The following is a 14,559-nucleotide window of genomic DNA, read 5'->3' as shown; positions in this document are numbered from 1 at the left end:
ACTCAGTATACTCCACTACTTAGTGCCTTTTCTGTGGTTATCCATTGAAAGAACTTTTCCCTTCCCTAATACAACAGTGCCTCCTTATCTCCAGTTTTGTGTCCTATGTTTCAGTTACCCATGGTCAACTGAGGTCTGAAAATATTAAGTGGAAAAATTCCAGAAATAAGCAATTTATAAGTTTTAAATTTTATGTCATTCTGGGTAATGTGATGAAATCTATCCCCCTCAGGATGTGAATCATCCCTTTGTCCAGAGTATCTACTCTGTATACACCACCCCCCTGTTCATCACTTAATAGCCATCTAGGCTATCAGCTAGAGTACTGAGGCATTGCAGTATTTGTATATAGGGTCTGGTACTATTGGAGGTTTCAGGCATCCACTGGAGGTCTTGGAACATATCTTCCATGGATAAGCGGGGACTACTGTACCTCCTTGCCCATGCATGATTCAAGTACTCAACAAGCTCATCTGGAAGCGTGGCCAAGAATCTGACAGAGGAATTGGGAAAGCAGGAGCATTCAGGAGTCTCTTAAGAAGGTTGGACATCTAGACATGCCTCAATGTCACTGGGGATGTGAAAGCATGGCGGTCCACCTAGATTAGCTTATGAAGCCAGAGACGGGGATGCTAAGTTCTCTGAATCCAGTGCTTTACTCTTTCACTATGCATTTAGGCTTTGGCAAAGATCTTGAAATATTGGCAACTAGAGGGAAATAACAGTACTGAAGAAATACCAAAGTCCTACATTTCCACAACTTCTCTCTCATTGGCCTCTCTGACTTAAAGGTACTGACTACTTTTCTCAAAGCACTTAATCTCTTTCCTCAGCTTGAGACTTCTGTTCTAAAAAATAATTGTCTTTTTCTTACGGTTCAACATCCACAGTCTGCTCTCCAGGCCCTGGGGTGATCGTCATGTTGCTGCCATCAATGCTATCTGAAACAAACAACAACAACAAAACCTGAGGTTACTGGCCAACAGGGAAGCAAGGCTGAAGAAACTGAAGCAAATGAGCTGTTAACCTACCAGTTATAACAGGCCTACTCCTCCACCCAACCCATGTCCTTCACCAGAGAGTTGGATGCAATGTGGTTCTAGTGGCTCAAGGCCAGCCATTTCTCACACAGGTTGAGAAACCTGTCCCACACTGGCCTGTTAAGCTATGGTGTGGTTCCTATGCAAGTATTCTTGCTCTAGAAAGAGATCTTGACCACAGGCCTCTCATGTTTTGTTTTGGTAAAGACTTAGTCTTGCTATGTAGCCCAGTAGCTCAAAAGTAGCCTGGAACTTAAAAGATTCAAAGTGATCTTCTGCCTCAGCCTCCTGAGGAGCTGGGACTACAGGGTGGCACCATGACACTCAACTTTTCATGCTTGATCTTTATAAAGCCTGCTAAAATGTCAAGGCCTGGTCTTGCATATCACACCTAATCGCTACTAAATGTTTATTCTATGTCTTCCACCATCATCCAAGGCAGTCTGAGCATGTGCACCTAAAACTTTTTCCTCATCTCAAAGAGATGGTAGGGATCACATCACTTTTTTCTCTCAATGAGACTGTGATTCCCTTGAGGATGAGGGCTGTATCTAATTCTAAGAATTTCTGAGCATCCCAGCACCGTCTCTGGTACATATAACAGATATTCCACAGAAATCGGTGGGGTCATTCATAGACAGCTGAAGAGCCTGAGTCCCCCACCCCCACCCCGCCCTGGGCAGGACAGTACCCAGCACAGGCAGGGATGGGGCTGACGCGCGACTCACTGGAACGGCACAGCAGCACCCGCGGGGTGGGCGTCAGGGGCGTGAGGGGCAGCTGCGGGTGGGCGCCAGGGCCGTGCCCCGCGATGAGGACGTTGCTGAAGAGCCCCGAGCCCTGGCGCACTGGGCTCAGCATGGGAGGGGGCGTGTAGGGGGGCAGCTCGTGGGTGGGGTCCAGCAGCAGATGGTCCCCGAGGACGCGCGGGGAGCGCAGCTGGCTCTGGTACAGGGTGGCGCCGGAGTAGGAGGCGGGGTTCGGGGTGTAGGAGGGCGGAGGCGGGATGAAGAGGGGCTCGGGCCGGTGCCGGAACTTCTTCTTCTCCTGCACGGTCTTGAGGGGCTCCTCAGCCTTGGCCACGGCGGGCTGGTGTTTCCGGGGGATTTCCTACAGACGGGACAATGACCTGATTCAAACAGGCTGCCCCGCCACAGGCCAGCCCCACGGGTGCGGGGAAGGGGTCTCTATAGGGACGGACTCCCTTCCGCTTGTCCCCCTCCCGCTCCCACCACATCCGCTTCGGCCAAGGCGGGTTCTGGTGGCTGGGCCAGGAAGAAATCGGGGGTCTGGGAAGCCGCCCCTGATGTCCGGAGAGAGCCGGGGGTAACGGGAAGGGTGGGTGGGCGAAAGAAATCAATTCAGATTCTCTTGGCTTCTCACTACATTCCCATCTGCTTGAGTGGAATCCAGCTGAGTGGGCTCCGCGGGGACAGCGAGCCCATATTCTGAGAAGGGGGCAGAACCATCCGCTCAGGGCAGCAGGGCAGAGGGGCGCAGCCTGGCAGGGCTCCCAGGGCCGGCGACCCTCACTGGGCTCTGCTGTGATCCCGAAGGCCCCGTTCTGGGGGTTTGCTCAATCTCCCCCCTGCCCACCCCTCACTGCTGCACTGCAGCTCACTTGTAGCAAGCCCTCCTCCTGGGCTGGCTTCCTGTCAGCAGAGTTAGTTTATTTTATGGCAACGGAACCAAGCTTAGTCTGGAAGGAAGATCTGCCACATGGATACATATATACTCAATAAGTAAACACATGCACGTCAATAGAGAAGCAGGGCATGCCAAAGCCAAACAGAAACAGACTTGGGTTGTGTGCCAGCATCAGCCCTGAAAGGTCAAGGGCTGATGTGGGTGGGGGAGGCGGCAGGGATACCTGTGGAAAGGTTCTGAGCAGTCTGAGGTACCCTCCTGAGCACTGCAAGCCAGGTGCCAGTCACAGCTGCAGTTCCCAGCAACCCCTGTGCCCAGGGTGGCGCCTGATAGGAGCAACAGCAGGGGGTGATGGGAAGGGCTGGTCATAGTCATGTGACAGGCTGCCTCCAGACCATGTGACTTGCCCCACTGGGCCCCTCATCTCTGAGCTCCTCCTGCTTGCAACAGGCTCTCCCTCAGCATCCTTGTCTTCCAAGGTGCCTTGCCAACTTCTAAGACCGGAGTCTAGGAAGGCAGAGAGCTGGGGAAAGAAGGCAGCAGAGGGTCTCAGGCTCCAGGCTTCAGTGTGGAGGTTCCTAAGTCCTGCCTCAGCCACAGGGGGCTCTCAGGCCACAGCTCCATAGCCCACCTCTTCTCCCCACCAGAGGGCTCCTCACCGCCTGAGTCTGCGGGGTAGAGGCTGAAATGAAGAGAGGTTGAGGGAGAGAAAGGAGGCTGAGGTGGACAGAGAAGGCTGAGGTGGAAAGAGAAAACTGAGGTGGAGGGGAGGCTGAGGTACAGAGAGGAGGCTGAGGTGGAGAAAGGCAGCTATGGAGAATGGAGGAAGGAGGCTCAACAATTCCCTGCCCAACGCCAACTGAGGAGCAATCCTGAAACTTTAGCCCTGTTTCTGGTTGACTGATGAGGTCATGTAAGTACACTCGGACCTCACAGTGATCTCAGCTCTGCCCTGGAATCTAGACTTTAGATCACAGGGCCTGAGGTCCCTTTTGGGCTCTCTCCTCCAGCCTCCTGTCCTGCTATTCCACCTCTATTCTAGGATTTTCTCATCCTCCAGGCAAGGCTCTGAGCCACTTGGACCAGAGAAGCTACTCAGAATGTCACACTTGGCTGTCATGTGACAGGAAGTATTTACAATGTTCCACCCCACTAAGCTATCTGGATTCTGGAAGTGCAGACAAGCACCAAGAGCTTTTAAAACCTTCTGGCTACAACATCATGTACAACCATAAAAACTGTACTCCATATAGGTATGATATGTCAAAATACATTTTATGGTCCTGTATAACTAAAAAGAACAAATAATAAAACAGAAGAGCTTCTGGCTACAGAGAACTGGGAGAACTATTGATGAGTCCAACCTTCTCTAGTTCAAGGGATTAAACCAATACTCTCAGAGGGTAAGGGGCTCAACTGCCCTTGTCCTATTTGGTGAGACACAGAGCTCAGAATTCAAGGCTCCTCCAAGACATTTTAATTTCTTTACATTGCGTGCCAGGATCTTGCTCACATTCATTCAATTCCACCCCCATGTTTCCACTTCAGCCTATCTCTCGACTTAGAAAGTCTCTTACCCTGCAATTAAGCCAACTTCATCCCTGCCTTCAAAGCCTGCTCAGAACTTCCCTACAATGATCTCCTGTGCAAACTCACACCAAACTCCCTTGTCTGTCCCTAGTGCCTCATTACTTCAGGCCACCTGGTGTACAAACACACCTTGATTTATGATGGGGCTATGTTTCCATAAACCCATTATAAGTATTTTAAGTGGAAATGCATTGAACACCCCTAACCTACTGAGCATCCTACCTTAGGATCATAGTGCACTATGGAGTCTTAGTTATTTCCCCTAGAGATGGCAGGGCTGACTGGGCACTGTGGCTTGATGCCACTGCCCAGCATTGTGAGTGAGAACTGAACTGCATATGGCTAGCTCAGGAAAAGATCAATATTCAAAATTCAAAGTATGGTTTCTACTGAATGCACTTTTGTACCACTATAAAGTTGAAAACTTGTAAGGGGACTATCTGCATTGCCATCCATCTCTTCAGCCACCATCTTGAATGAATGAGGCTTGGTTGTGCTGCCTGGACTGTGACTACTGTGTGACTAGGAACCCTTGACTGAGATTTCTCCAAGATTCATAAACGCAGTGCATTTAAATCAGGAACTTCCCTGAGCAGAGAGGTGGCTTGGATATGCCATTTCATCTCTGCCTGTTGCTGACGCCCTCCTGTCATCTTCTGAGAAACAGGTTCTCTATCAGTCTCACTTCTGAGGCCTTGGTATCACATAGAACCAAACTGTCTCTTTCTGGACTTTCCTAGTTCCCTTAATTGTGCTCTCCAATCCTATTCTGGCTCAACTCTACTCTCATTGCCTCCTGGATTCTCAGCAACCATCTATTCTCTAAGGAGAAACAGGACCCAACACACTACTCTGTGGGAAGGGACAAGTGTGATACAGTCAGTCTCCCCAGGAGAGAGAGAGAGAAAGAGAGGAATTTGAGGAAGGGAAGGAGAACGTTAACAGTTCAGTGAGAAACACAAATCACTTTGCTTTCCTGAGATTAGGGGTAGGTGGCTCTCAGCAGAACTACTTTGGGAACTTGAACAAATTGGGTTCTCCAGGGTATTTAAGCAGATGTGATGTTGAAAATATTAAGCATGTGTTAAGGCTGATCATCAGAATAGATGCCAGGGCTATAGCCTTGAGGCCCGGCGGTTCCAGGGGTTACCTCTTTGATGGCTGGATTTGGGGAGGTCTACTGGTCCTGGGAAATAGTCAGGGCCCTGGGCAAGAGCTGATATTACCTGGAGAAATTATCCCATATTTTAATAACTGGCATGGTTGTATTGGTGACTTCCAACCAAATTATCCTCTGTTTAAGCCTGGGAACACTTTGAAGTGTCCAATGCAGCCCATCAACCTGGAAGAGTAACAGGTGTTTAATGGGCAGTGGGCAGGTGGCCAGGGGGGCTCAGCCCCAAGAGGAGGTCAGGTCAGTGACTCTGGAAGAGCTATCCCCATCTCCAAGAAAGCAAAGGGATGTCCCCACTCCAGGCAGGTGGGGCAGAGCAGCAACTCACAGCAGGCGCGTGGGGGACAGCCCCCTGGGGGGAGTGAGGGGGAGAGAGGGTCATCCTCACGAGCACAGGCATCTCGTCGTCCGACACCGAGCTGGCTGGCTTGTCTCTGGCGGAGGGGACGGCAACGACGCTGTTGGTGAACCCCTGAGAGCTGGGCTTGGGCGGGAGAAGCTTGACAGGGACAGACACGGGCATGACCATAGGCGTGAGGCTTTCTGCCTCGGGAGGGAGCTGCGGTGGCGGTGCAGGCGGAGGCGGCAGTGGCGGCTGGGGCGGAGGCGGCTGGGCCTTCTCTCCTTCCTCCTACATAGACAATAAAGGCTTTGATCCTGGGCTGAGAGCAGCTCTCCCAAAGGGGATGATGCACTTGCTTTTCCCAAAAGGTTCCAGGACATCAAGCGTGGGTGACAGGGAACCACCGCTGGTGGTTTCCTTCCTACAAGCCTGGGTCCCTAAGTTTAGTAATGGCAGTTGAGGTAGATAAGGCCATGCATTCTGTTTTCTACATTTAAAACATCTTGACCATATAACACTTGTATGTTAAAATATTTTTTAAAATTTTGTGGTTGTCATTGCTTTTAAGGACAATGACACTGACTTGTAATCAGTAAAAACAAAATACGTGATCTTCTGTAGGAGCGTTTAATTCCATGGGCTTCAGTTTTCTTATGTCAGGCTGAAATTGGCAACCTATCCTATATTTTATTTGGGTTAAGAAATCACACTGAAAATGCAAAACCTGTTATTTTTTAAAAAGTGAAGTTCTTTTATCTGGCCTGGCCAGGAGATGAACAGATCTGGGTAATCCACATTTTGATTAACACAGAAATAATCTCTTAGACTTTAAGATCACGAAATTCTGAGAAAATTCTTTGAATTTTAATTAACTTAATTAATTCATGGACAGTGTACTACCTAGATATTCTACGTGGATAATCCAGAGGGTGTTTAAGGCTCTTTGGATACTGGAACCAAACACCTTTGCACTGGCAAACACAAAATTCTGGCTGAGTGCCTGATGGTTACATCCTCTTTCCTTGGCCACTGACCACTGATCTTGAAGGCCCTAATGGCCGTTGACTTGGGTCTTTCAAGCAGCAAAAATTAAAAATAAGGTGGCATTTACATGTGTGGGTTTTTTTTTTCTGTCTTCTCTGGGAAGTAGAGGGGCCTCTATTTGACCCTTCTTTGTAAGGCCAGGGAAGTAGGGCTGTTGACCTGGCTGGTTCCCAGCATCCAAGCTGAAGTCTTATCTGGTTTGGGGAGAACTATGCCTCCCCAGGTGCCCACATAGGGCTCCCATCCCAATTTCTCACACAGTTTTTTCTGACGGCGGCAAAGCAAAGCAAGCAGCACATGGTTTGAGAAGGACCAGGGACTAGGTCCTGCTAACCTGTTTGAGGCTGGGGGACGCCCTCATTCCACCGTGGGACCGCATGTGGCCATTCAGGGCGGGCAGGCTCTTGAACTCCTTCAGGCAGATGGAGCACGTCAGCTTGCTCTTGGCATCAAACTGTTCCCCAAACACTCCTTTGGGTTGGCCACTGCTCAAGGGGTAGGGCCAAATGGAGAGGACACACACACATTGAGGAAGGAGAAACAGCAGTTTATCACAAGACCTCTCACCCACAGCATACTCATTTTATTCTTCCAATGCTCCCCTGTCTGATGCCCAGAACCCTTCAGAGAACCAAGCCCAACTTGATGAAAAACTGAGGCTCAGAGTGGGAAAGGGCTTTCTTAAAAGCATATGAGAGTTGACCAACACATCCTCCTTATCCCAGGCCTTCAGGAACTGGGGTTCTCCCACCGAGGGTTTACTGCCCTTCCAGAGTCAGCTTGAGCACACCTCCTCTGAATGGCTTCTCTGAGAGACACTTAAGTCCCTTGGGGTAAATCCCCTGGGGTAGTCTGTACCACATGTTTCAGCAGTCTACAAGGATCTGGCTTCGCCTTTAATTTTTCATCATGGCTATGAGAGGAGGGAGCCAGGCTACGGTATTACCACTGCATTCTCAAAGCCCAGCTCTGTGCCTGGCACACAGCAGGCACTCAATAAATCCTAACTGATTAAATGGTTATTGAATGCTTGCTATTTTGGAGGGGGGTGGTTGTTGGGGATTGAACCCAGGGCCTTACATACGCAAGGCAAATGTGTTACCAAGGAGGGCTTCCTACTGACAAGGCACATGATAACCACTGTGTTATTTCACTATACACAATACACGGTGCCAAGCACACAATCACTGCTCAAACACAACTGCTATTATTATTCCTATGCTTCTTTGAAAAATTGACCCTGAATTTAAAAATTAATCATGAGAAACAACCCAGTAAAACTCCCAGTCTCCGAAAATACCGCCAAGCCTCCATTCATCCTACCTTGACTCAGGGGACCCCGGCTGGGCTCTCCCATCAGGTAGGTGCATCTAATTGTGAGCCAAGCAGGACACCGAAAAAAAAGAAGAAAGAGAAAAAAAATTGTGTTTCTGAAGTGGGGTTTTTTGACCCATGTGAACACTAGGGCCTAGCCTTCCAGAGCTTTCCCACTCCCAATGACCCTGCTCATGCCCACTTAAGCCTTCACTCTTCTGCACCTGATTTCCTTCACTTATATGCCCCTGACTAGGGACCACTGCCCTCTTCCTGGAGCAGCCACAAGCCCACTAGGATGCAAACTTCCTCCACCTTTCTCCCAGTGCATCCACTCTGTGCACAGACCAGGCACCATCCTCATGCCCACAAGGAACACAGAGGAAAGCTGGATGACTCAGCCTCAGGCCCCGAGACCACATGCAGGTTTCTTTTATAAAAGCTTTAAAAGCCCTGGCCATGGACTCTCATCCTTATATTCACAAAGGCCCTCACAGACCCAGTTACTACTGGGTCTGTGTCCCTGATGAAACAAGGTCCAGAGCAAGTTCACCTGTGGCCTTCAGCTTCCCTTAAGCCCTTTCTCCACCCACTAGTTCCAGATTGGGGTCCCCTTCTCCCAAGACCCTGTCGCACAAGTCTGTAGCACTTGGAACATGCCTAAGTACTCGGTGCACACAGTGGTCATTATCAGAACTAACCAAGAGTTAATAACCATGGCTCACAGACTCAATCTGGCCTGCAGACATGTTTTATTTGGCTAGATTGTTTTTTAAAAAATTCTGAATGAGACAGGGTGTCTGCTGTCCAGTTTACTACAGTCTCCACCACTACCAATTGTCTCATACCAGGCCATTTTGCTTATTCCTGTTAACATCCTAGATTCTGTAACAGCAAAGGTTCAATTCTGCAACTATATGCAGCATCCCCTTTGGGAGAGTCACAATGCACACTGGCACATTAAAGGCTCCAAGAAGCCCTACAGTATAGCAACCTCTACCCTGAGAAACTCCAAATTTATCCAACAAATCCATTATTTCCCCAGCAATATCCATTAATATTCTGTAGAACTGCTGTTCTGAACTTTGAGAGATGCTGTCATAATGGTCCCAAAGGGGTATCAGTTTCATAGGGATTACCCAGAGGATACAAATTTAAGGGGGTGAGACACCCATCCTCACTGTGTGGTCCCTGGCGTGTAACTCAAGATCTTGATCATTACATGAATCACTTAGGATATGATACAGTATTTTGACTATCACCTTAGTGAGATTATAAGCTCTATGGGCAAAGGACTGAATCAAAACTGAGCGCCCAGCACAGACAGTGTCTGACACATGTAGGTTAATGTTTATGAAACATATAAAGAAGAAAGAGGTTGATAGGTGGACAGAGGATTGGGCACTGCAGAGGCTCAGCCCTGGCTAGCCCTGTAACAAACTGAGATGGGGGAGACACTTCCACTGTGAGAATACCTGGGGCCACATGGCACTGGGAGACGGCTGCTGATGCTGAGGCCCCATGTTGTTGAGGTGGATCCCACTGGGGGAGAGGAGTGGTCGATGGGGGAGGGCACTGCTAACCCGGGTCAGGTCCGAACTTGCTGGGTCTCCCATTCCTGTATCAGGAGGCCCCAGATCCCCGTGGGAGCTCAGCATGGCCGGGGCCTGCCTGTCACTAGAATAAGTCTTCAGTTGACTGTCCTCACGCTGCTGGTGCTGGGGCAGGTGGCTTTGCTGGTAGAGGGGGTGGCTGTAGGGTTGCTGGGGCTCTTGGTAGTAGTACTGGGGCATGGAGCCCAGATGAATCAGCTGAACAGCGTGTGCCTGCTCCGGGGTGTACTGATGAGGGTCCCTGTGGTAAGAAGGGGGCTGCAGATGCACTGGTTGCTGCTGCTGTTCTTGCAAGTGTTGCATCATGGGTTGGGGCTGGTAATACTGAGGTATCTGCATTGAACTCTGCCGCTGCTGCAGTGGTAGCTGCTGTTGCGACTGCGGCTGCGGCTGAGGCTGTGGTGGGCGAGTCTGTTGCTGTTGCTGCTGCTGCTGCTGCTGCTGCTGTTGCTGCTGCTGTTGCTGCTGCTGCTGCTGCTGTATTTCTTGCATGGAGATCCGCTGCTGCCCTGCTTGCTGCTGTTGCTGCTGTGGATAATACTGGTGCTGCTGCATCTGTTGCATGTGCTGTGACAGCATCTGTGGAGTTTGCAGCGGCTGGCCTCCCTGCATTGGCATCTGAACCAGTGACTGCTGGTAGTCATAATACAGGTGCCCTTGGGACGGGTGCTGCCCGACCTGAAAGGCTGGTTTGGACAATCCCCCAGTGAAACCAGGGTGAGCCTGCTGGGCCACCTGCTGGTAGCGGGAAGGTATAGCCGGTGCTGGGGGCTCCATGGGCTTCTGAGACAGCAGCTGGCGCAGGGCACTGTCAGGGGCTCCATCCATCACTGCCGACTGGGTGTGCAGCACCTGGGCCATATTGTTGACCTGAATTCGCAGGTTTTGGTTGGCGAACACCTGGGTGAAAGAGTCCAGCTTGTGTAAGACACCACTGGTGAGCTTCTGGGTCCGGATCTCACTGGCTTGGGAGTAGGTATACTGGTAGCCATCAGCGGGCTCCACCTGGGCTGGTGCCCCCCACATCATATTTGAGTTGGCCAGGTTGCCACGTAGCTGGACATGGTTTCCAGGCCCTGCATGGCCTCCCCACCCTCCCTGCCTCGAGGTATCCATTTGGCCAAGGTTTTTGGAACCAACAGGTAGGCCCAGACTATCCCGAGTATCTTGAGGAAAGTGGGGGGAGATGGGCGAGGCCTGAGCAGCATCCATTCCACCCCCTGTGACTGTATTCCCATAGTTGTGGTTCAGCCCACTGTGGACACCAAGGGGTGGCTGTTGGTAGAAAAGGTTCTCACCACCATGGGCCACGTGGTTGGTCTTGTACAGTTGCTGATCTCCCATGGTGTCTGCCTTGGTTATGAATGTCCAGCCACAAAACCATAAAAAAAGGTAAATGAAGAAAACCCAAAAAGACGGAAACCCTGAGAAGCTGAGAGAAAGCGTCCACACTACTCCATGGCTGACATGTCTGTAAAGGAGGCTGGAGCCAGGGGTTCCTCTTGGCCTGTACCACTCATCTGCAGAGCCCGGGGTTTTACATCCTCACCCGAGCTGAGGTATGGACCAAATACCACTGTGGTGAGGAGACGCTGCTCACACCTGCAAGACAAGACACAAAGGAAACAGTTTACTTAGATGTTTCATGACAAGCAATTCTCTCCATTACAACCAGTTATAAAAAACAAATATAAAATAGGACATTCAATTAGAAACAGCCGGTATCATACATTTCACATCCTTTGCAATGGTTCTGCTCATCTGGACTCTCCCATGAGGTGTCAGAGTTCTCTTACTTTCAAGCTACTGTTCAATGGCTCATTAGTTCATTGATTTGTTAATTTACTGTTTTGTTCATTGATTAATTCACCCGTTCTTCTGGGACCTTGCTATTGCAAATCTGGCACTATTTTAGGACCTGTGGGGGATATGAAGGAGTTTAGGACATGCAATTTATCTGTTCAACAAATATTTTAGACACCTACCAAGTATAAACTTGATGCTGGGAGATGATTAATACATGGACCCAACCTTGAGGGGCTGATAGTTAGAAAAGGTGATGGGGTACATAAATCACTACAACACAAAGAGGAAAGATCTGTATGTGATAAAAAAAAAAAGTAAAGGTGAAAAAAGGAGATTTGGGAATTCAGAGACTAGAGAGCCTATTTGCATTGCAGCAGAATAGAACTGGAGAGGGGTTGGAAGGAGGAGTAGCTGGATCATCAGCTCAACCTAACAGTTGCCTGGCTTCTGTGGTCCCTGCTTAGGGAAATGCTTCTACCTGGCCAGAAGCTTATGCCATGATCTGGCATAAAAACGTTGTCTGGATCAATAAGTTTTCCTCTTTGAGAAACTTGAACAGGAAACTGGAGAGATTGGTCTGGTCTGGTTTGAGTCCATTTGGGTTCTTGAGTATCGACTTCCAACTGGGCTGTGAACTTCTGGGAGCACAGGAGGACTCTCCAAGCACTGCACACACACCTGAAGTTTTGTTGGGCGTATGGTTTTTTGCAGTCATTGGGATTGAACCCAGGGGTGCTCTACCTCTAAGTTACACATACCCAGATCTTTTTATTTTACTTTGAGATAGGGTCTCTTTGAGTTGCCCAGGCTGGCTTTGAACTTGTGATCCTCCTGCCTCAGCCTCCTCAGTAGCTGGGAGTATAGGTGTGCACCACGGAACCCAGCACACCCCTAAAGTTTTAAGAGAATCAGTTTCCAAATCTTCAACTTCTCTGGGAGCTCCTTTCTGTATCTGGAGAATGAGAGAGGTACTGTAGTCCTTTGATACCTGCTCTTTCATAATTGCTCTCTTCCTTTACAAAAAGAGAAGTAAACTCACCCATCCGATCCCAAATTTTAACCAGACTTACTGGTCCAGAGAGAAACCCACTATGTCTCCGATCCGACTCCCACTGGCTGCCACACAAGAGGACACTTAGAAAATCAAGAAAGCACGCACAGGACTAATAATGTAATCTCTCCAACAGGGACAGTTTCTAATTTGGGGGGTGGTGGTGGGGATGGCTACTGGGGATTGAATCCAGGGGTGCTCTACTATCAAGCCACTTCCCCAGTTCTTTCTATTTTTTGAGACAGGGTATCAATAAGTTGCCAAGGTTGACCTTGAACTTGTGATACTCCTGACTCAGCCTCCAGAGTAGCTGAAATTATAGGCATGCATCACTACAACCAGCTTCTAGTTCTTTTTTTTTTTAATTAGGAAGTTCTAATTGAAATAATTCAAATATGATTTTTTATGCCTTTATTTTATTTACTTGTATTTATATGGTGGAACCTGGTACCTCACACATGCAAGGCAAATGCTCTACCAACTGAGCTACAGCCCCAGCCCTCAAATATGATTTTTTGGTGATGGATCACTTTGTGAATTTTGGTATACAACCCAGAAGCAGATCAAAGAGTCAAGTGACCCTGCTCTGACAAAATTTGTGTTTCTATGTGAATGAGGGTTTTCAGTGTTTACACGTACATAAAATGAAAAATGGAAATATAACAATGCTGATCTTTGTCTCATGCTAGCAATAAATAATGGTCTTACATGGATAAATAAATAAATTGCAGAAACATGCCAGCTCTAACCCTGTGTGATAATCCCTGGGCATGCATGCTCTGTGATAATTCAAACTGTACACTATCTGGTCAGATACAGATATGTATGTTGTATATCAATAAATAAGTCTTTTTTAAAAAGCCATCTACTATCACCATCTCATTAAGAGAAATATTTTCAATATAATTTTATTTTTATGTTTATTAATTAGTTATCCAAATTAGTAATACATTTGTGTTGTTCTGATCAATTATGTACTGTTAGTAATTGTAACAATAACTCAAGCCAGAAGAAAAATCTTAATGCATAGAGCTTTATGATTTTAGGAAATTAAAAAAGTTTCAACTTTATATAAGTCATCCCAGAGAAATATGACGGGGACACAAATGAAAGAGTTTTAAGCATAAAAATATATTACATATATAAAATTAGGATAAAATTCCACGGGGAAACTGAAATGGAAATAAAATTTTAAGGAGAAAAAGAACACAGACTATTAAAGAAGAGCATGTTCGTGCGGTTTTTGAAGTGGAGGATAGTGGGTACTGAGTTGCTGCGGTGTTTAGATTCCACTGGATAAAATTAAAACAGTGACGTCATAGTTTTACTTAAAAATATCAATGTTTACAACATTCTAGAGAGCGTATCTTTTGCAAACACATGATTAAAAAAAATGTAAATGTAAACTTAAAAATGGGTGAGAGAGGAGCCCGGCGTGGTGGTACACGCCTGTCATCCCAGTGATTCAGGAGGCTGAGGCAGCAGGGATTTCAAGTTCAAGGCCAGCCTCTGCAACTTACTGAGGCCCTAAGCAACTCAGTGTTGCTGTCTCAAAAATATAAAATAAAAAGGGCTTGAGACGTAGCTCAGTGGTAAAGTGTCCCTGGGTTCAATTACCAGTATTTTTTTTTTTTAAAGGTGAGGGGGTTCATGGAAGATTTTTTTTTAAGTAGAAAAATCTGGAAACTACTGCAGTTGTCCCCTTCCACTTGGGAGTGCGCTGTGTTGGTCTCGGTCCCTTTCTGAACTATAAGAGAAAGAAATGGAAAATTTGTGCTCAAGGGGTTTGGCTTGATGGGATGAAGAGGGGATGGAAGGAAGCAGAGGAAAGAGTCAAGGATGGCCACAGACAGCTGGGGCAGGACCTGAGCTCAAAGTGACGCTAGGAGCAATGAATGGCCACAGAGCACGAGGGCGCTGGGTATGAGAATGCCAGA

At 48.1% G+C, this 14,559-nt stretch overlaps 1 protein-coding gene across 11 annotated transcripts in view; it reads right to left on the bottom strand.

Annotated features, from left to right (window-relative positions):
• Positions 1 to 14,559, bottom strand: part of Trerf1 (transcriptional regulating factor 1) — a 211,458-nt gene that overhangs the window by 30,583 nt on the left and 166,316 nt on the right. For 7 of the 11 annotated variants that reach the window (XM_058581386.1, XM_058581383.1, XM_058581384.1 and 4 more), the window contains 6 exons: positions 9,628 to 11,367; positions 8,162 to 8,208; positions 7,173 to 7,323; positions 5,780 to 6,082; positions 1,769 to 2,150; positions 875 to 941 (listed from right to left, as the gene is read on the bottom strand). In XM_058581386.1, coding sequence (XP_058437369.1) covers positions 875 to 941; positions 1,769 to 2,150; positions 5,780 to 6,082; positions 7,173 to 7,323; positions 8,162 to 8,208; positions 9,628 to 11,109 — 2,432 coding nt within the window. In that variant the 5' untranslated portion in view covers positions 11,110 to 11,367. The remainder of the gene's footprint in view (positions 1 to 874; positions 942 to 1,768; positions 2,151 to 5,779; positions 6,083 to 7,172; positions 7,324 to 8,161; positions 8,209 to 9,627; positions 11,368 to 14,559) is intronic. The other 4 variants (XM_046450595.2, XM_046450604.2, XM_046450605.2 and 1 more) reach the window with 2 other exon arrangements.

Source organism: Marmota monax, unplaced genomic scaffold (assembly GCF_021218885.2).
Source record: "Marmota monax isolate L192 unplaced genomic scaffold, Marmota_monax_Labrador192_F-V1.1 WCK01_AAM20220418_F8-fsc00127, whole genome shotgun sequence".
Taxonomy (NCBI): Eukaryota; Metazoa; Chordata; class Mammalia; order Rodentia; family Sciuridae; genus Marmota; species Marmota monax.
Note: the sequence above shows the minus strand (reverse complement) of the source record. Positions and strands in the feature narration are given on the sequence as shown.